This window comes from Psammomys obesus, unplaced genomic scaffold (assembly GCF_907164565.1).
Source record: "Psammomys obesus unplaced genomic scaffold, mPsaObe1.curated_primary_1811, whole genome shotgun sequence".
NCBI lineage: Eukaryota > Metazoa > Chordata > Mammalia > Rodentia > Muridae > Psammomys > Psammomys obesus.
Window position 1 is genome coordinate 26,411,541 of NW_026596073.1, and position 21,320 is coordinate 26,432,860.

Consider the following 21,320-nt stretch of genomic DNA (forward strand, 5'->3'; position numbering starts at 1 on the left):
GATTCCCAGCGCCTGCATAAAAAGCCAAGTGTGGTGCTTACCTGTGATCCAGTGCTGGGAGGCAGAGACAAGCAGAAACCTAGACACAGTGACCAGAGAGTCTTGCTGAATTGGTGAGCTCCAGGCTCAGAGAGAGACCCTGTCTCAAAAGAAAAAAAAAAAAAAAAGGCTCCGGGATAAGAATGCTTGCTGCTGTTGTAGAGGACCAGGAAGTTCAATTCCTAGCACCTGTATCAGGAGATCTCATGAAGGCCTGTCATTCCTGCTCCAGGAGATCTGACGTCCTCTGCTGGCCTCTGCAGGTGAGCACATACACACCACAGCACACACCCCCCTCACACAGAGACACACACCACACAGGCAAACACACAGACACACAGACACACACACACACACACACACACACACACACACACACACACACAAAAGGTGGGATTTTACATGTAAAGAAAGTCACCCAAGGTTGACCCATGGCCTCCACAAGCACCACCCACCTCCATGCCTACACACAGGAACATGTACGCACACAAATAAAATCGTGAAGGATGCTTTAAACGTTTGGCTGATTTTAAATGCTCGTGGAGAGAAGCAGCTCTTTCTGGAATAACAGGAAGTATGGCTGATGTTTAAAAAGTGGAGGTAGGAAACCTTTAAAAAAGCAACAAGTTCAGTCTCTGTGAGCCCCTGTGGGCTCAGGTTAGTTGATTCTGTGGGTTTTCCTGTGGGTTTTCCTTGACCTCTCCTTCCTCTTCTATAAGATTCCCCAAGCTCCACCTAATGTTTGGCTGGGGGTCTCCACTTCTGTTTCCATCAGCTGCTGGGTGAAGCCTCTCAGATCATAGTTATGCTAGCTTCCTCTGTGCAAGTACACCAACAGAGAGCATTCATGGGATGGATCAAGGCCCCCCCCCCCCAACATATGTAACAGATGCACAGCTTGGTCCTCGTGTGGGACCTCTAACAGCAGGAGCAGGGGCTGTCTGACTCTGTTGCCTGTCTTTGGGTCCCTTTCCCCTAATTGCACAGCCTTGTCTAGCCTCAATAGAAGATGGGCTCAGTCCTACTTAATATGCCAAGGTGAGTTGATACCCATGGGAGGTCTCCTCTTCTCTGAGAAGAAAGGGGAGGAGAATAGTGGGAAGAGATGGGAGGTGAGAGGGAGGGACTGGGCACAGAGGAGAGAGGGGAAGTTTTGACCAGGATGTAAACTAAAAGAATTCATTAAATAACAAATAGAAAAGGCATCAAATTGATCTGAGGTGGGAGTAAAGCTCCATTCCCCACTGGATGACATATTCGTGTGCTGTATTACTCAATAGTGAAGTGGGGGTGGTGGGGAATGTACGACTTGACATCTTGGAGGAAGGAATGGAGGACACCAAGGCTGAGTGAGATCCAGAAAAAGCAGTGAAGAGAAGGCGTGAGTGTCCTTCCTCGCCCTCTCTGACTACCTTCGCTGTCCACCTGAGCAGGCTGGGAGGACTTCCTTTTGGAAACTGGCATCAGGGTTGGAAACAGGGCTTCAGGCTTCAGCTCTGCCCTTTGCCCTGCTCTGAGAAGGTCTCCCTGGATCCCTCACCCTCACTGGCATCTCCTGAAACCTCCCTGCTTTTAGCCCTTGCCACCTCAGTCTCCCTCCTGCGCACACACCAAGCTCATTCCCACCTTGATGCTGTTCACTAGCTGTTGATTCTTCCAGGAATATTGTCCCCAAACTCCATTTGGCTGGTTCTTGGTTAGAATCTGAGCCCACACGTCCCTATTTTCTGACTCCATGGAAATAAGGACCCAAGTCCTTTCATAATACCTCACTGCCTCATTCCCACACTTGGTGGGCACCATTTCTTGCCACCCTGTTTCTGCCCTCCCCCCCCCACCCCCGCACGGAGCTGCACTGGGGGCGAGGGGAGCTCAGCTGGGTGCAAGTGGGTGTGGCACAGGGTCCCTGCTGGCAGTGACCTTATAAGGAGAAAGGAAGCTTAACCTGGCTGCCAGGCTATGTGACCTCCCCCTTCCACCCAGGGGGTTGGTTAGGGTAGGGATGTGTGCTGGGGCATGCAGGCCTGGGATAGGGAGGGAGCAGTCTTATTCCTGCTGAGATCTCAGGATGAGATTTCTGGGGGTTTGGACACGTCTCGACCTCACTCTTGCTCCTGAGTGGCTCCCCAGCCCACAGCTTCTTATTATTATAGTCTAGGTGTGTCTTACACTAGAATGAAGCCTGCTTGTAGTCAGTGTTCAAATTATTTATTATCTGACTGATCCCCTTCCAAGAAAGACTCTGAAGTGACACCCATTTTAATGCTTTTATTCTAAAAAGATCACAAATTTCAATTTCAGGTTAATATTTTAGTCTTAAAAATTTAACAAAGGAAAATGGTTTTCAAGGTTTATTCTTTATCTACAAATGCATTCCTGCTTTCCAGATAATTCATGCAAAATTATATGTAGTGGTACTCAACAAAATGACTTTTTCTTAAATCAGTAGTAATTGGTTTCTATTTGACTTAAAGTGGTCTGATCCCCAAATCCTCAAATCTTAAGGGAGTCCTGAAAAGACCATGAAGCCACAGACAAAGTTTATTTGGAAACATAGTTTAAAACTGCACAAATGTAAATACAGGTTAATAATGTGAAAAAGGAAGGCGTGCCTTTAATAAAGTATAAACACAGTACCCTAAGCTCAGTACATTGCAAGTTATAAGTCATTTGAGTGAATTATCACTTCAGTAGGATACGTGGTTATGTTTGTAATAGTCTTATTTCAGAAGGCAATGCAGAGAACAACTATAATGAAGGCTTACTACACAGCAGAGTAGGCTCCATGTCATTCACTATGCCACAGAAATGTCTCATAAAATGCCAATATATTCAAGCCTTCCATTGCCATTAATTGACTACTGATCGCTTAATTCGAGGGTTGATATTTAGAAATTCAGTGTAAACATTTAAACTTAAGTTTTTCTGTTACCTATTTCAGCTTGACGTTGACATCCCAAGATTTTAAACATTGAGCACAATAAGGGAGCATCATGGCACTTTTCTTGAAACACAATTCTTAGGTTAGATCAGATATGCAGTATTCACAGATATACAAAATAGATAGAAATGTTTCTAAATAGTAAATGCTTCTTGTAGCTTGTAAAAAGTTTACTGAATTAATCAGTTATTTTTTTTTCAACTAATGTAAACAAATTTGGATAATGAAAATTGAGGATGGTTTGGGTCAGATGATATATGGAAAAGAAAAGAATTTGATAAATTAAGCTTGTGGTATGTCCTTTCACTGAGGCTAACATAGCAGGCCATGAACACACTCATCACATGGCACAATTCAGATGGCAGCTATCCAAGTTATCTACTGTGTGCATGCCATTTCCCTCTCCCATAAATTCAAAGAAGAGCCAAAGCCAAAGCCAAAGCCAAAGGTGCACATTGTACAGTTTAGCTAAGAACGGCTTCCCTGTTCTTTTTCATCTTATTATCATTTTCAGTGAAGTTTTGCAGGACCATTCTTATGTCTCACCAAGGGACACTCGGCTATTCCTTCTCTTGTTCAGGAGGCCTGGAGGTCGGGGCACTGTTCTCTAAACCATCTTATTTGGTATTTCTGCAGTAACTGCAGCATGTACGTGAAGTGTGAGAAACTAATATTGCTTTCCTCTCATTGTCGACTGTCTCTACAACAGGGTCTTTCTGTATGTGGGGAAAGGGTAGTTTAGACTCCTAGGGTTGTCTGGTGGGAGGGTATGGGGCACTACGAAAGCTGTTCTGCACATGACCTAACGGTCTTTTTCTTTTCTTTTCTTTTTGAGACAGTGTCTTACACAGCACAAGCTGGCCTTGAATTCTGTATGGCCAAGAAGGACCTTGGGTTCTTACTTAATCTTTCTGCCTCCACCTCCCACTTGCCGGGATTACAGATGTGTGTCATGGTGCCCACTTGAATGCTGTGTGGGATCAAACCCAGAGCTTTGTGCATGGGAGGCAAGCACTGTACCATTGGAGCGCTGCTCTCAGCATCAGGCTCTCTGAACCGAGCTTTAATCTCTCCTTTCCTGGCCCTTTTGTAAAACAGGGTTACAGAAAAAGACAGAGAAAAGGCATTTCCACTGGCTACAAAATCATCTCCTATCCCTGCATATGAGTGTCAGGTTGGTCAAATCTAGTTTCTTGAGAGAGAGGGACACTGACCTTTGCTGTTGAACAATATTCTCCACTCTACCCTGTGACATACCATCCCAGTGAGAAACGAGGGGCCCATGTCCGCTCTGCCTCAGGGTGATCTTCATGCGCATGACATCACTTTAACCTTCCTACATAATTTAGAATGCCAAATGTTTTCTATTTTCCCCTAAACTTTCAGAAAAGAAAACTTGAAGTACATTTTATTAAGAGTTCAGAGCTCAGAGCTTCTCGTTCGGGGACAATTGTGCAGCCTTGTCAGTTTCAGTTCTGTTGAGCCTCAAGTGGGTTTTAAAGGACCCACGTCTGTATCTGGGTCTCTCAAGAGGGTGGGACTGGCGGTCACAGTGTATGAACTAACCTGTGAGCACTGATCAATGCCAACGTGATAGCAGGCCAACAATCTACAGGATGGGATGGAAAAAGCAAACAGAAAAGATTGGGATGACATTAGGAAGTGCTTGCTTGTCGAGAAGAGTGACGACACAAGCTAGCCTATGACACCAGTCATGCATGGGGTGAATGGGCCAGTTTACATTCAGTGAAGTTATCTTGCATGCTTTGGTTAATAGTCATAGGCAGATCTTAAGTACTGATGCATGCAATAGTTTTGTACCTGAGGTTATATGTCTTGCTTTTTTAAAAAAATTGCCTTTCTACAAACTTTATGCCAGAGTTGATCTAGGAACACTCTTTAAAAATATATGTATCTACTTCTTAGTTCAAAACAGCTTAATTCAGCCAGTCCTATAAATAGTGAGATGAGTAGGGCAGGGACATCTGCACAGGGAACCAGTTTGAAGCTATGTTACAAGGTTGAAGTCATGGGTTGTTGCCTGTGTACTCATTTCCAAAATAAGAGGTCTCAGAAAGATGGCACACAAATATTCCAAACACCTGGTACCTACAATGCTTCTAGAAGCATGTCAGGGTAGGGAAAAATCATTACCATCACAACACTAATGTAAGTGCAATTCATCCTTGTGAAAGCAATTCCAAGACAAATGAGGAATGGTCATCCTCTTTTCTCTGGTTTCCCCAGGAGAAAAGATCAGACTTTATGTTGAGAGGTTTGGGAACTGTGAGATGAACCTACAATCCCAGTCAAATCTTGCCTGTAGGGTGGGAATATGCCAGAATGATTTATCTATAAAAGAATTTGGATATTGATCTAATATCTAAGTGTCAAGATAATCCCTCAATATAAATGAAAATGGCGTATAAAGTCGGAGAGTGAGTGTTTTCTGAACATTCCTAACCCAGTTCTGGCAGAAATCAGACTGGCTGAGAAAGTGCACTTCATTGTTAGTTATTAAATTTCCAGTGGGTCGTTGGGAGGGATGTCAGGATGAAGTGCAGAGAAACAAAGACTCACTGAGACTGACTCAGTGAGAAGGTCCATTACTCCTCATCTCTAAAGGGTCTCTTACAGCCCAGGATGACCTTGTCCTCCTGATCTTCCTGCTTCCACTTCCCAAGTGCTGGGATGATGGGTGTACGCCACCATGGTCAGTCTATGTGGTCCTGGGTGCACCGTACCCATTGAGCTATTATCCCCAGGTCCCCTTTATGATGCCTTTTCTTTGCATAGAAGAGCTGTCCTATCAGAACTTGTAACATTTTGAAACTCAGCAGTTTCAAATGTTTCTCTCTGCATTTTCATCCAAATCACTGGCAAAATCAGTCCCTGGAAGCCACTGAGTGGCCATTATATGAATGAATAGCATCCCCAGGCTCCTCCCCAGGGCCTCAAAAGAATGCCCCACTCTTCTAAATGGAAAGAGAAAAGGCAATTTCTTGCCATAAAGATGAAAAGCTCCCAATGGTTCTGGGTTTTAAAAGCAAATAGAAAGAAGATGCAGACACTGTGTGGGACGGAAGAGACCGAAGGCTCACTGTGTAGTGTCTGCTGTGGCTTTATTCTAACTTTTACTTTTTATTGGTGTTTACTTAGCATTGTTATGATAACACTGAAAATCTCAGCTCTTTTCCTCTTAGGCAATAATTTGGAACTTCCTGACAGACGGTAGCCAATAAAAATCTTGATTGTGATGAACATAACTGAAGGAGTGCATAAAGGCCCAGCTAATGTCCTACAGACTGTCACACAATGGCGAAGCGGAAAACTGTCAACTGCCCCCAAAAATAACTTCCTGGGGTTTGATGTTACTTGGCATTCCAATGACAAGATAAACTTGGGCCACGAGAGTTGACACTACTGAGCAGCAATCAAATGAATTCAAACTGCCCACCTTTGTACTAGCTAGGCTGTGACTGAGCTCTGGTGTGACGTGGTGACAAGGCCGAGGATGTGGTAGGTCACTATCCGAGGGCCGGGACAGCGTCAAGAGCAGAAGGGTCATGAAGTCTGCTTTAACTCTTTGTGCACAGGCTCGGAAGGGTCTCACATCAGGTGGTCAGGTGACAGTTAAGAGGAGGGAGGAGAAATAATCGCTACACCATCAGCAGCGTCCAAGCAGGCAGTGCTTGGCCCAAAGAGGCCTTCCCAATCTAACAGTCTAGAAAATTCTGCTCTTCAAAATACATTTGAGCTCTCCTTTGCTGCCCAGACTATTATTAGAAAGCACATGAGTTGTCTCCGTGCCCAGGAACGGATGCGCTAATGGCTCTGTGTCTGGCTATAGGGAGCAAAGTTGGTGGCACTCCCGTGCCTCCTCCCATGCCCTCACCACCTTGACCTTGTAAGCCAGGAAGCTAAGTCCCAGGGCTTGTAGTCACCTGTGCGCTTCAGACCTCTCACAATCTAGGGAACTCCACAGTGAAAGGAGAGTTCAATCAACCTCTGGGTACCTTTTTCATCAGTGGTAGATGATTCTACAGTCAGGTAATCTGCTTTGACCCAAAATATAGTTTGTGGTAACTACAATTGTTAGTGGAATGAGTTATTACTAAGCAATGCACATGAAAAAGTTGGGATCAGACTACTTTAAGGAATACCCTGGAGGCAGGAAGGGGGCAAAATGAAAAGTAGAGCATCTACTAGAATTAGAGCTGAGGAAAATGGTATTTTGGCTAGTGATTCACCAACATTTTTTCCCCAATTCTTTATAAACACATCTTTTGAAATAACCACCAAGCTCCAAATACCCTCAAAGTAATCTAAACAAATATGTGGAAGGTCAACAATTAAGTAAAATGTCTCAGCCAATGAGAAGGCCTGGTTCCTGCTGAGTGTTTAAAATAGGGAGGAAGCTGTGAGGGCCTCTTTCAGAGAAGAGCTGTGTAGCTTGGTTACAATGTGGCCTTCTGTCCCCCACACTGTGAGGAGGTGGACAGTATGGGTTACTATGGAACTCAGGAAACATATCAGCTTTAGGAAAAATGTATTTATCACACTTAAGAAATACCATTTAAAATAGTAACAGTTTAAAACATACATACTTGTGCAAGGCAGTTAGGAAGCCAGGAAAACAGGATATGAAAACAAGTTAACACAAACTCACTAGAAACTGCAGAATCACCAAGCTTCCTTCTGCAGAGTCAGAATTTTGCTTCCCACTGAGATCCATAGAGTCCCAGAAAGCAGGCAAACAAACAAACAAACAAACAAAAACCCCCAAACTGGGTTTAACATACCTACATTCTATGCCAACACACCTTCAAAAACCCTACGCTAAGAAAAACTAGTCTTAGAATTTTTTATTTGGTCCATTGAGCTAACAAGTCTGAGTTCTCAATTCTTTTACCGCCCCTCCCCCCAACCCCCAAGTTAGAAACTGGAGCAGCAAGGCAGAAGCCCAGCAAGGCATAAATAAGATATTAAAGTGCTTATATACAATCCTAGAAAGGATTTCATTGGGAACAGCAAAAACTTCTAGTGCAAAAACTGCTTTTGCCAGCAAAGCTCTCTCTCTCTGGAAACAAAGGCTTACAGTAAAAGTTGAAACGGGAGGAGGGGAGCAATGCCTGCCTTTAGTCAGGGTGTTCGTGTGCGTGTGCCAATGGCCCAAACTACTGGTCAGTCTTGCAAAAAGGGGAGACAGTTTAGAGGCAGCCTGAGTTCACTGACTGCAGACAAATTGTCTTGCTATGTCCATGAACACCTGTCAGATGTGCCATCAGCTGTGACGAGGATAGCACAACTCAAAGTCTGCTTGCAACCTGGAAGAGTGCAGTTACCTTATCTCGATTTGTCCTGAGAATCTCAGTTCTTCTCTTGAACCTGACTTTGTGCTTTTGGGTCTGAACAGAGGCTGGGTATTGTCTGTAGGAATCAATTCCCTTGGGTTATATGACCATGGCCTTTGACTCTCTGCTTTATCCTTAAAAAATTTTTTTTTTGGAAATTCATAATAAAATAGTTTTGTCCCTTTTTAGTATAATCACACAGATGAGGGCTTATTATTCTTTATTTTTTTTTTCCTCTTCTTTCAAGGATCCAAGTTGAAAGCTCTCAGGAGAACATCCAGGTCACCGAGGTTGGCTGCCTGGAAGAGTTCTGGCTGGTCCATCAACGACAGTGCGATCCTGAGGGCAGCCCAGATGTTCCCCGAGATGGCAGGGTGAGGGACTTGTTGCTGGTTCCTGCTCTTCCTTTGCAAACTGAGGGCGGTGAGAAAGTTGCTGACAGCTTCTCTAAAAGGGGAGAAAGGCACATCTTAAAATGCCATGAATTCTAGAGTCAGCATACTAAAGAAACAGATTAAGGTGTTCCTGTGTGGAGCCCTAGGTCTCCCTGGGCACGACTTTCCGGTTGGTTCTCTAGCTATTTTCTTGTGAACAGCTATTGTTAAATATGGTGGGCCAGAAAGAGAAAACAATGGCCAGTTTTACTTTGGGAGTATAGAGGAGGGGGCCAATACTGATGCATCTCCCCTGCTCCAGGAATGACATGGAAATGTGACCTGTGTGCAGAAGAGATCTGTGTAACCTGTCTTTAAGAGAAAAAAATGATCCCTCCCCAAGCAAAGCAGTCTACATTTGCCTAGTAGGGACAGAATTAAGGGGCTGGATTTCATTAATCTACCACCTGGGCTTCAGCCCAGCTGTTGAGCCTGAGGCAAATTTCTTTGCTGAGGTTCAGTCCCAAAGTGAATAATTGGGGTAGGAGAAGGCATTTTCGAATTTCGATGTGAAGTGCCCTGGAGCTAATTTATGTAGCTAATTTATGTAGAAGCTCTTCCGGTTAAGAGCAATAGTTTTCAAAGTGTGGTCTGGGGAGCCTGGGGCTGGTAAGGCAAAGGATTTTCATTACAAAACCTGGGCAGCACTTGACCTTTCCACTTTCACCTCCTCATTGCTCACCTCACCTGCTCACGCCTTGAGACTGCATGTGAGATAGCCCAACAGACAGAATTCAAAGGCAGAAGGAAAAGGCTTCTAAGTAAGGAAGATGTTACATGATTTTTTCCAAACCATAACGCGGTGCTATTATTCTTTCTTGGCACAGTTTGGTCTTGTCAAGCCATGATTTTCTTGCAAAGCACGCTATTTCTGTTGATATGCAAGGCTTTATTGCTTCCCAAGGAATGTTTTAAAATGCTCTAATCTACTTTCTGATAGATAAAACTCATGTTATCCAAAGGCTTTATCATTTGTGTAAGTATAAAGGGACCCTGAGACCGGGGGTGGGACCAGCTGAGCTACAAGGCTCCTCAACGACAGTGCAGCTTTTTGGACCCATGACTATGCCAGGACATTTTAAATAATCCATCATTAAGAATCCCCTTCCTAACTTTAGGAAGAATCCCCTTCCTAAACATCCCAACTAATTCTGTCTGTACATCAGGCTTAGAACAAGGGTAATTTTTCATTGAAGGCCGTTTTACTAGGTCCCGTTGGCTTTATCCTTCTCCAAGGTTCCTTTTTCCTTCAGTGGAAAAATTAAAGGTTGGACTATTCACAGTTGAGGCAGAATTACGCGGGTGTTGGGCCCCCGTAGCGTGTCTGAACCCAGGCATACGTCACCTGTAGGCACCCAGATTGATGCAGCTGATCCCCAGGTTGTATCTGGACCGGATGAAACCTGGCTGAATCTCCAGTGCTCTTGTGTAGGCCTCCACAGCTTCCTCGCTGCGGTCTCCATTTGCCAAGGTTGCTCCAAGACGGTTCCACAATGAGTAATCCTATGACAAAGACCAGAGCTCTTTCATACCCAGGAGCAACTTGGTAGTGCTCCCACAACCCTCTGCAGGTGAAGCAAAATGGCTGAATGCCTTTTTGGCGCTCATGAAGAGGATCTGTAGTGGGTTAAATTATTTTAAAAAATTCTCCCTGGTTACCTTGGTGAAAAGGTTTTCTATTCCTCAAAGAGCCGTGGTCATTTGCTATCTTCTCATTAGCCTTTTCATTTTAGGGATTTTGGTATGGTATCTCATCACCATTAAAATGCCGTTGAAATCACCATTGGCAGAGGGAAAATGCAGAAGGAACGTACAGAGGATTGCCCAGGAAAGCTTGTTTGTTACAACCCCACCTCCCTATTCCCAGGATGTTTTTGCTGTGCTAGGATTCCTTACCTCTGGCCGAACAGTTAAGGCAGCGTTAAATGCATCAATTGCTCTGTTGAACTCCCCACTCAGGTGGAATAGGACTCCGAGACCAGTCTGCAGGTCTGGGTCGATCAGGTCGCCGTTTTGGTGGGCAGCTTCCAGGTATAGTTCCTTCACTCCTTCCAGAACAGAGCTGTGAAAGAAGAATCTGGCTCAGTGCCCAGGAAGCCGGAGCCTCGGGAGCCGGAGTCCCAGGTGGTTGTGCAGTATTTGATAAGGCTGCTGAGAACTGAGCTTGGGGCCTTGGGAAGAGAACTCTTAACTGCTAAGCCACTCCAGACTGAAAAATTTTCCTTAAAATAGTTCAGGCCTGGAGCAACAGCTCAGTGGCTAAGAGAGTCCTTATTGCTCTTGTGGAAGACCTGGGTTTGGTTCCCAGCACCCGCATGGTGCCCAGGCAAAATGATTACGCATAAAAAAAATGCATATCTATCTTAGCTTAATGAGAGGACTATCAATACTGAACTATAAAAACAACACAGTCAATTGTCATGAACATGCAATAAAACATATATATAAGCCATGTTAAGGTTCTCATGGGGAGAGCACTGCTAACCCTGTGCTTGCCGTGGTTTGGTCCTTGAAGCCGAGCTCACCCAGCATTCAGTGAGAAGGAGTTAGCATTGGGGTTGATTGCTAAAATTTTAGAGAACAGACTTCCTCTAACAGAAGACTTATGTTTATGCAACCCTAGTTCTCTGAGTACTGGCATTAATTCCAAAGCACCTGGCTTTGAAATACAGTATTTGGTAAATATCTATGGATGGCCATAACGCCGGTCATCGCATCTAAAGAACACCTTCTGTGGTTTAGATGTGTGTCCCCCCCAACCCAAAGCACAACACTAGAAAAGGTGGTCAAAGATTTGGAGAGTGGGGCTGATGGAAGGAAGTCAGGCCACGGAAGCAGGGCTTGAAGGAGGTAGGGGAACCGTGACAGTCCCCTTGCTTCCCAGTCACATGAGGCAAGCCAGTTTCTCAGCCGTGTGCTTTTACATCGATGTATTGTTCCTCCCACAGTTCTAAAAACAATAGGGCCAACTGGCCATTGTCTAACACTTTAAAAATGTGAGCTAAAATAAACCTTTCCCCTTAATAGGCGTTATTTCCCTTTATTTCAGGCATTTTTGTCACAGTGGTAGAAGAATCCTACATAGAATGAGGGCCACCTGTCAACTGGGGACTTAGACATCCTCCGAGTGAGGCCTGGAGAGCTTTTCTTGTTCTTCACAAGGTACTTGTACTTTGGGTTCTGCTTGATCCAGTTCTTCAGAGACTCGCAGGCATCTTGCTGATGGCCGGTGTTGGTGTAGCTCACAGCCAAGGCCATCAGAGCTTTCAGGTTGTTGGGTTGCAACTCCAGGCACCTTGAGGGAAGGAGGAGCAGTTTATGCAGCCTTCAAACATTTATTAAGAATTGCGGAAGCTAAATTTATTCACTGAAAAGTTCTTTATCTCTCCAAATGAAAACCCAGATCAAAGATGTTTTCTAAAGAGGTTAAAAAAATCCCAGGGACATCTGTATTTGTGATTTTGTTTTTTTAAAAATACTTATTTTATGTATATGAGTGTTTTGCTTGCATCCATATCTGTGTACCATGTTTGAGCCTGGTGCCCATCGAATACGGAAGAGGGCACTGTATCCCCTGGAAATGGGGTTATAAATGGTTGTGAACTATCATGTGGGTGCTGGGAACTGAATCAGGGTCCTCTGCAATAGTAGTCAGTACTGTTAAATGCTGGGCCCATTTTCCAGTTCTGGTTTTGCTAATAAACTTTTCTAAAGCCACAGGAAGTCTGGATGCTATATAGTGTAAAGAGAACATCACTTAAATTTAGCTGTTATCTTAACTCCCTTAAATTGGACTTGAGCAAAATTTTGATGCTCATAGATGAAAGGCTGAACAATGTTTTGCAAAAGAGAAGGTAATGTTTTTGATCCTAGACTAAGAATGCAGGCTATCATTGCCCCCTGAATTCCCTTCTACTGGCCTCTAACAGAACTTTCCAAACTTAAAAGTGAAAAACCGGAACTTTGCACTACATACATTCAAGCACTGGGGGCTGCAGCAGGACCTCGGGTGGGATGCTTTGACAGCCTGCAGATGATGGGAATGCCAGGAGGAGCTGGCTAAGGCGTGGAGAAGCAAGTGCCTCAGAAACTCAGCCGCAAACTCTGAGTGCGCATCACGATCCCCTCGGATCTGTTAATGCTAATGACGCTTGGTTCCTCAGTCCTGACAAAGCCTATCATGATTTCTGGGAGTGTCTAAGGCATCTTAAGAAATAATCCCAGCGTGCCTTGGCATGCAGGAGTAGGAACAACTGACTCAGAGTGCTCCAGGTCTTGCAGCATGGGATGGAGGTTTAGGTCCTGTCTCTGTTGCACATGATGAATGAGGCCTTGGCCTTTTCTCATCCCTAGTATCTCTCAGCTACAGGAAATGGCTCTCAAGGAAGACACAACACCCCAGTTAACTTATACTGCAAGATAGCAACCAAATCTTGAGATGTAGGGTTCTGGGAACATAAAATCCTCAAACTCCAAGTACTTAGGATTCTAACATTCTAAGATCCTGGTGTTCTAGAACTTACATACATACATGTAGGTTTCATACATCCATAACATGCATAGTTATATGGAATATGTTAAGCATATGTGTATGTTTATATTCACTTCCTATGGCATTGCGTTGTCAGTACTTACAAGAAAGGCATGAAGAGTGAAAGTATGTTTGATGGAAACTGTTTTATTACAGGGTTTAAAGGAGAGATCTCAGGTAAGTGGGGGAATCTACACTCATGCTCTGCCCCTCCTTCCCTCCCTCCAACATCATCTCCTCATCTCCACAGTCAGTAATTTGAGCACCTTTTTTTTTTTTTTAGAAAACTTTTGAGAATTGCAAAAGGTTAGAGCATTGAAAGGTTTATTGATTCAGTGAGTCTGACTTCTGATTGCTCTTAACACAGACTTTTTTTGGTTCTAGTGAACAAGAGCTGATATGTATTTGGGAAAATTCTTCTTAATCGTTTGGGGGAAATTTCCCCATCAGAGCTATGTATGAATGGGAGGTATTTGACACCCCAGCATATGCCTTGGACAAATTCTTCACAACACACTTCAGGAAGAGCGCAAAGGCTGTCCCCCAAGCCCGAAAATTTGCACTTAACTTCATCTACCTCTGGAGGGCAACAATGGCTGCTTGTTCGTTTTCATTCTCTGCCTGGGTTATTCCAAGAAACTGCCATGCCTGGAAAACAGAACAAAACAAAAAACCAACCAAGCAAACAAAAAAACCCCAACCAAATCAACACAAGAAGACAAACAAACAAATAAGCAAACATGAAGCAGACTGTTAACATTGCAAAATGAAGCAGGCTGCTTGCTATTTTAGTTAGTTTAGCTGCAATCCCCTGTGGGGAGTAAACCTGATCACGGGGAAGCTCCCTGGAGGAGGACCAGCCACTCACTGCCGGCTGTACTCCACTGTGATTCCCTGCTTTATGTACTCATCTCTCTAGAGGCACCACAATGGTGTCTTCTTAACTACTGGACATTTCCCCAAACACTTCAACATTTTGCACCAGGACTTCCTGCAGTCCTGAGGCTACAGTAGATGTGCCGTAAATGTTGGATGAGTAAATCAAGGATGATATATGGTGTGACCTGAGACCCAGACAAAAGCCATTTTCCTTCCCCCCAAAACATGGGCTGAGCCTCATGTATGTCATTTTTTTTTTTTAAAGGCCATATTTGGTTTCAATCGGAAGCCCTGGCTGGCCTAGACCTCTCTATGTAGACCAGCTGGCCTTGAACTCACAGAGCTCTGCCTGCCTCTCTTCCATCCCCAGTGTTGGGATCAAAGGCGTACACTACCATGCCAGGCTCTTTGTTTGTGTTTCCTGTCCTCAGTTTTTTACCTCTAGGGGCTCTGGATATTGAAGATTAGAAGCTCAGTTAGAAAACAGGTGATATACAGCTTTTGAACAAGATCATCCCAAGCCAGGTGAATCTCTTAGTAAACCTTGATGAAGCTGTGCCCTGCAGCCATCTGTCTCCTCTGACCCCTTGGTCTACAAGGCACTACCCCAGTCTGACAGAGTGGGAATACTACCTCAGCGTCTCCAGGGTCCTGAAGAATTGCTGCTTCCATGAACAGGATGGTGACAGGCAGGTCTCCTTCCTTCAGCCTTTTTAAGCCTTCTTCAAACGCTCCAGGCCAGTCTTTGAAGGGGTTTTCAGTGTGGAAGTAATATCCCTGGGACACAGAAGAGGCCATGATGCAACCTGTCAATGCCTTCCTCCAGTTTTACATCTAGCACATCTCTGAACAGTGCCCCTACTGATAATACATCTTTTAGAAATACAGATTTTTTTTTTCAGTTGTAAAAATTTAACACAAAATTTGCCAACACTCATCTAGTATTTTTCTACGCATATGCAACTTAGACAGAAGGCTGACGCACAGTGTTGGAACATAGGCCCTCCGCAGAGTTTTGGACTATGTGGATGTGTTAAATTCATTTACTCAATCCTGTTGATGGGCATTTTGCTCACTTAAAGTATTGAGAGTGATACGATGGCTCACACCTGGAATTCTGAACAATGGAGACAGGCAGGAGGGTCACCCCGTGTTTTGAGGTCAGCCTGGCCTACATAGGAAGCTCTAGCCTAGCCTGAGCTACAAAAGAAACCACAGTCTTAAAAGTTACTGTTTTAAAATGAAACTGCAGTGAAAACTTCCTGCTTCCTGTTTTGTTTTGCATTTGTTCCCGACTCCCTGCTTGACTCTAGAGAGGATGCTTTAGAGAAAGGCCATGTGCTGCTTTTAGACCTTCTGTATGTATGTAGCTGTTTTGCTTTGGAGTTCAAATATCTCTTGTAATATTTGAGAATATTATTTGTTGCTCATTTACTGGCACAATTTATCATAAAATCCTTTTGAGTGATACAAACACACCTGTTGATGATTTTACTAAACCTTGATGTAAACTTTTATTGATAAACATGCGTGTGTATACATGTACATGTATGTGTTTGTTTGTGTACATCTGTGTCTATGTGTTCTCAAATGTGTCTATGTTCGCATGTATATTTTTATGTTTGATTTTTTTTCTGTGTAAGAAACATCTATTTCTGTTGTTGAGAGTACTTGTAGTGATTCCAAGTTAATTATAATTAAATTAAATTTTAAATTAAAAACACCGGTTTTAAAGGAAGAGCTCTCAAAGCAGTTGGACCTTAATGGGCAATCTGGCTAGTTCACTGTACCTTCCTATTTTCCAGGGCTGTTATCAGGGGAATATCTTTGGATAACCCTTTGGGCTTGGTCCGGTTGTATGGAGCACATTCTTTGCATGGACAGCCTTTGCTGGTGGTATGATACCACCATGAGATACAAACCGAGCCTCTGAATCACCCGCTGTGTTTTATACGAGCAGGACAGGTGATGAGCCACTGTGCGGTTAGCCCCGTTCTTGTACAACACACTCTCAAAGTTCTGTACCTGACCACAGGGCAGGTTTTGCGCAGGTGGCAAACTGTGGGAACAGTCATGAACAGGGACACTTCATTCCAGGGCAGCTGCCCCCAAATACCAGAGTTACTGGTTTCCATCTATCATAGTTTCTTCTAGGTCATAGTGACACGAAGCTGCCTTCAATTCTTAGGCTTTTCACAAAGTGGTTAGTGGCTGGTGCATAACATATGATCTGAGGAGTCTGAGGACACTCGTCAGCGTTAGAGGACAGACTGTTACCTTCTCACTGGCCGAGACGGTGACTTGGTTCTGAGTCTCCTGGTTCTCAGATATCCAGTTTCTCCGAGCCATTTCTTCCCATTCGGCCTGCATCTTGTCCCAGAACTCCGTATCTGACTAAGAAACAGGAAAAATACAGGGAGGTGGACTGAAAATCACGCTGTGTTTACCTGGTTTATTCTCAGAGATATAGCTTGCCTCACTGCTCAAATGGGAGGAGGAAGAGGATGATTCAGGCAGATGACACTCAGCAGGGAGGAAAGGGGATCTTCTGCAGGGTACCCATGTGCAGGACACAAGGTTTATGTAATGCCAGGGGTCAAACCCAGGGCTTTGTACGGTCTAGGCAAGCACTTTACCAACTGAGCGGCATTCCCAGGCCCAGCTGTGATTTTTCTCCAGCAGAAAAATAGCCACTAACATCATCTATACCAACAAATCAGCTAGCCACCCACTGAAGCTGCTCCTCAGTTTCTGATGGAGTTATCACCAAATAAACCCACAGCGAGTTGAAGACATTCTAAACAGACACTAATGAATTAACGAACCTAACCTGTGAGCACCGTGCCTTAACGGCACAGCCCACTGTGGAGTACTGAGCGTTTACTCTTGTGGTTGCGTGCTGGACTGGCGAGTGCTGCCCAGCATGATGAGGGGCCCCTACTGCATATTGGCAGTTCGTATTGAATGGATGCCACTTACACACCATTGTGACGCTAAATGAAGTTAAATATTAAATTGACTTATCCCAAATTGGGGTTCCTCTTCACTTAAGGATGGGTTCAGATGCATTTTAAGAAGGGAGGCCTGGCCCTGAGTTGCATATATAGAGAATTGGAAGAGCTCTTTTGGGCTGGCTGGAGCCTGGGTACAAACCAGAAGAATTGACCTTATCCTGTGCCAAGCACCATACCAGGAGGAAAGTGAGCCTGAGTCTGTGTTTATTGCCCCAGGGAGGGACTCACACTTGGCCTCAAAGGCCAGGATCACCTACTTATATCAAGCTTTGCCTCTTGGTGCAGGAGGGGAGGACCTGTGCTTGGCTATGCACCTTCATCTTTTCTGTGGCAGGGCGACTGTATGTCAGTATATATTGTTTTCCTGTCAGGGAAGCCGGGTCATCCATCCTCTTACTTTGTGTGGCTACTCAACGGAGGTAGACCTCTCCGTGGGAGCTGCCCCTGGTTGGCTTCAATGTTATTAAGCCTGAAGAGAGCACTTTAGGGGGGCAGAGTAAGTAGGAAGGAGTGAGTCTCTCAAAGGATTTAGGAGCCATTGAAGTGAGAGTGGTATGTCTCAGGGGTAGAGAAAAATGGAGGGACTGTGGGTTTGGCTGATGCACACATCCTGGTAACTCCCTAGCATACTGATTTCACCTCAGAATCATGAGGAAGGGAAGAGGGGTGCACTGGCTGGAATCCTGATTACCACTGGCAGGGAAACAGATGCTGAACTTCTGGGAACCACTCTGTGCCCCACTCTGGGCCCCATGGCTGTTAGCAACAGAAATATTCTCTTTCCCTAGCACCCGGATTTTGTGTCCCAGCGATGTCACGTTCTTTGGAGATAATTTTGTTTTCTTTAAACAGTGTGAAGCAGGTGGAGGTATTCTGGCCACCTCCGTCTGGAGCTGAGATCTGGGCTTTTCCCCTGCACATCTCAAATGGATCCAGAATCATAAGTCCAGTGAATTGTTAAACCATCATCACCCTTGCTGAGGGCAACCTCTTTTTCACCCGGCTGGTACGCCTGAGCAGTACCAACCCGACTCCAGGATTCTTCTTCAGAGTTGCCTGAACGATTAACACAACCCTATTTATTTTGGACCGAAGCATTTAGGGTATAAGGGTCAGCCAATGTGATTACTTCATGTCCTCTGTGTCAGTTCTGGAACATTCATTGCTACCACAGAAATGGGTTATGGCTTTCGGAGGCCTTCCCTCATGGAAGCAGCAGGCAGACTGACAATATGTCTGAGATGCTAGAAGCAAAGTGAATGATCACCAGCATACAGGCTATGGTGGGGGAAGAAAAGAAAATTTTCTTTTAAATGTGTCTTCCTAGTAGACACTGAGTGTACAAACAGGAGAATCTCAAACAGCAGCAGCCCTGGGTAATAAGAGAAAGCACACTAGCGTGTTAGCCAAGGGAAGGAGAGGCCGATGGAGGGGAGAGGTTCTTGCTCCAAACTTTGTATTTCCTGAATTTTATGTGCTAAGAATGTTTGGCTTTTTTTTTTTTAATGGTCCTTTAATGGTTTTCCTTTGTATCTCCTTGATCTCCTTCAATTGTCTTATTGCTCTAGCAAGGACTTCAAGGCTGAGGGCACCTCGGAGGCTGTGTGCTCTGATTTGGGCTGGTGGCTGTGTGCCTGTTGGTCCCCAGGACCTTTTGACTGGGTGACCTGAGGTCAGTCCGAATTGATTTCCACACCGTAGATTTCCTCTCACCTGGCAATCACAAATGCTGGTGTTTTAGGTCCCAGAGTTCGGTCTCCTGGTTGCTGTGCCCACACTGCTGTCCTGCTCCTCAGACACAGTGTGTCCTCCCGGCGCCGCCATCTTGTTTCCCAGCAAATGTTTGGCTTTTATAATTAATTGGTAAAGTATAACAACAAAACCCCCAAATAAATTGCTTTCTCTTCTTTTTAAGTCCTGTTAAGCCTGATTATGATGAAATACTGAGAAGTCTGAAGAAAATATGAGGGGAATGTTTTCTTTAACAGCTTCTCAAAGATGCAGGTTCAGTCTGTGGGAAAAAAGAGCCCTCCAAGGGAATCTTACAACGGTTTGCTGACTCCCATCTCTCCACCTGGCCAATTGAGAGGTCAGTGTCTTTACATCATTAGAAAGTCATCTACACCCTCCTCTCCAGAGTCCTTGGGATTTGAAGCATTCTATAATCTGAATGGAAGATAAAGGGCTTCCATACCTGGAACACTCGGGTCACCTTTCCTGCTTTCCACACCAGAGAAGTTCCTGTATAAATCCTACCTCTGTAGGAAACAGAACTTCCGGTGAGGTGGGGCTGCTGGGCTCCCATTTAATGAGATTCAGCAAGATTTACTGTTTCCACTTAAACTAAGTCACAGCAGACTAATTAAGCTCCAGAGCACAGTTTTCATTTAATTACAGAATACTTTTAGCGCCATCAATTTCCACTCAGTCTCAGAACTCAGACTTTCACTGCTGTAGCTGCAATTAACACAGCTCCCTGCCCCATTCTTAATGAATTCAGAAAAAAAAAAAACCCAAAACAAAACCCTTCAACATATTTGAATTTTAAACATTTTAGACATGACCAAAGGTTTTGTTTACTGATGATTTCCTTAGGTGTTCTGGGCTTTTAGTAGACTTTTTCAGAACTGACTTGTAACAAGTTAATCTGATCATGCCAGGTAGTGGTTTGAAGAAGAATGGCTTTCATTGGCTCATGTTAATGGCCTCCAGTTGGTGGAAGGATTAGGAGGTGGGTGTTTTTGGAGGAGGTGAGGGCTTTGAGGTTTCCAAAAGCCCATTTCATTCTCAGTTAGCTCTCTCTGCCTCATGCTTGTGGATCAAGATGTGAGCTCTCAGCTACTGCTTTCGTGCCATGCCTACTTGCCTGCTGCCATGCTGCTTGGCATGATGGTTGTGGAATCCAACCCTATGAAACTGTAGGCCCCAAACTGTAACCCTTCATTAAGTTGTCTTAGTCATGGTATTTTATCACAACAATTGAGAAACTATTAAGACAGCATTAAGGGAGTTATTGTTTGGAATTTGTTTCCATTTTAATGACAGCCTTCTAATGATTTCAACAGAACATATTAAGAAGCGAACTTGGGATGTACAGCATAGTAATTAGGAAAACAGCATTCCCTTCAGACAGACCTGGGGTCAACCCCTTACTCTATGTCTGACTATCTTACACGTCCTCTCTGGGTATCATCTTCCTTTTTCTTGAAATGAAGATACAATAGAAATTTGGGTGAACTGCTCTGATGATAAAATGAGAATGATGTCAGTGAAGCCAATGAATGTTTGTGGAAATAAACCATAAATGGGAAATCTACATCACAGACCCATCCCCCAAGGCTCAGGGACTATCTAGAAGGAAGGAACAGAAAGATTGTAAGTGACAGAAGTTGGAGAGGACCGGAGTGAGACAGTGTCTTTTGGGCATGACAGGGCTACTGTACTCATGAACTCATGGCAACTTTGGTTGATTGCACAAGACCAAGCCATCAACACTGCAGCATGAAGCTTCCCATCTCAGCTCCTAACCAATGAGCTGTAAAGAGCTGATGGCTCCTAGGGGTTTGAGAGTCAGTATTCTTTAAGAGTGTATCTCCTAGTAGACAGACTACGCTCCTGTGGATGGCCTCATACTCATCATGACATGGGCAGCGTGAACCAGAACCAGTGAGCTATTAAAAAAAAGAATGAATGGAGTTGGGAGAGACTGTTGGGTTACAAGGAAGAAAGCAGGTGAATATGATCCAAATACATGGTATGCCCATAGGAAATTCTCAAAATAATTTAAGCCTTATATTAAAAAGTAGGTATTCTCATTGTGTTTTTATATCACTGACAAAAACAGAGAGTGCAATACAGTATATATATTTTTTACAACCTAAGAGTTCAAATATCTATGCTCTATGTTGTTTGGTGTTTTAATTTCCTGTAAAGAACCATTCCTCTTCTGGACACTTCCCATTTAAATCTTGCTTTTTCTACCTAATTATTCAAAGACTATGAGCAAGGTTAAGAAAATTACAGCAGAATGGATTGTTAAGTAGCAATTAAAAGCATACTTATGAATAGCATCATAAACACTGAATGTTGTATAACGGTCCCAGGCCTGGAGGGCACAGGCTTCGGGAA

General features: G+C 44.2%; 1 protein-coding gene across 8 annotated transcripts in view; it reads right to left on the bottom strand.

Annotated features, from left to right (window-relative positions):
• Window positions 1–4,179: 4,179 nt before the first annotated feature.
• The window catches only part of Pex5l (peroxisomal biogenesis factor 5 like), a 204,376-nt gene continuing 187,235 nt past the window's right edge, over window positions 4,180–21,320 (bottom strand). For all 8 annotated transcript variants that reach the window (XM_055625871.1, XM_055625869.1, XM_055625866.1 and 5 more), the window contains 7 exons: window positions 16,456–16,572; window positions 14,812–14,955; window positions 13,877–13,947; window positions 11,866–12,063; window positions 10,665–10,830; window positions 10,114–10,271; window positions 4,180–8,781 (listed from right to left, as the gene is read on the bottom strand). In XM_055625871.1, coding sequence (XP_055481846.1) covers window positions 8,577–8,781; window positions 10,114–10,271; window positions 10,665–10,830; window positions 11,866–12,063; window positions 13,877–13,947; window positions 14,812–14,955; window positions 16,456–16,572 — 1,059 coding nt within the window. In that variant the 3' untranslated portion in view covers window positions 4,180–8,576. The remainder of the gene's footprint in view (window positions 8,782–10,113; window positions 10,272–10,664; window positions 10,831–11,865; window positions 12,064–13,876; window positions 13,948–14,811; window positions 14,956–16,455; window positions 16,573–21,320) is intronic.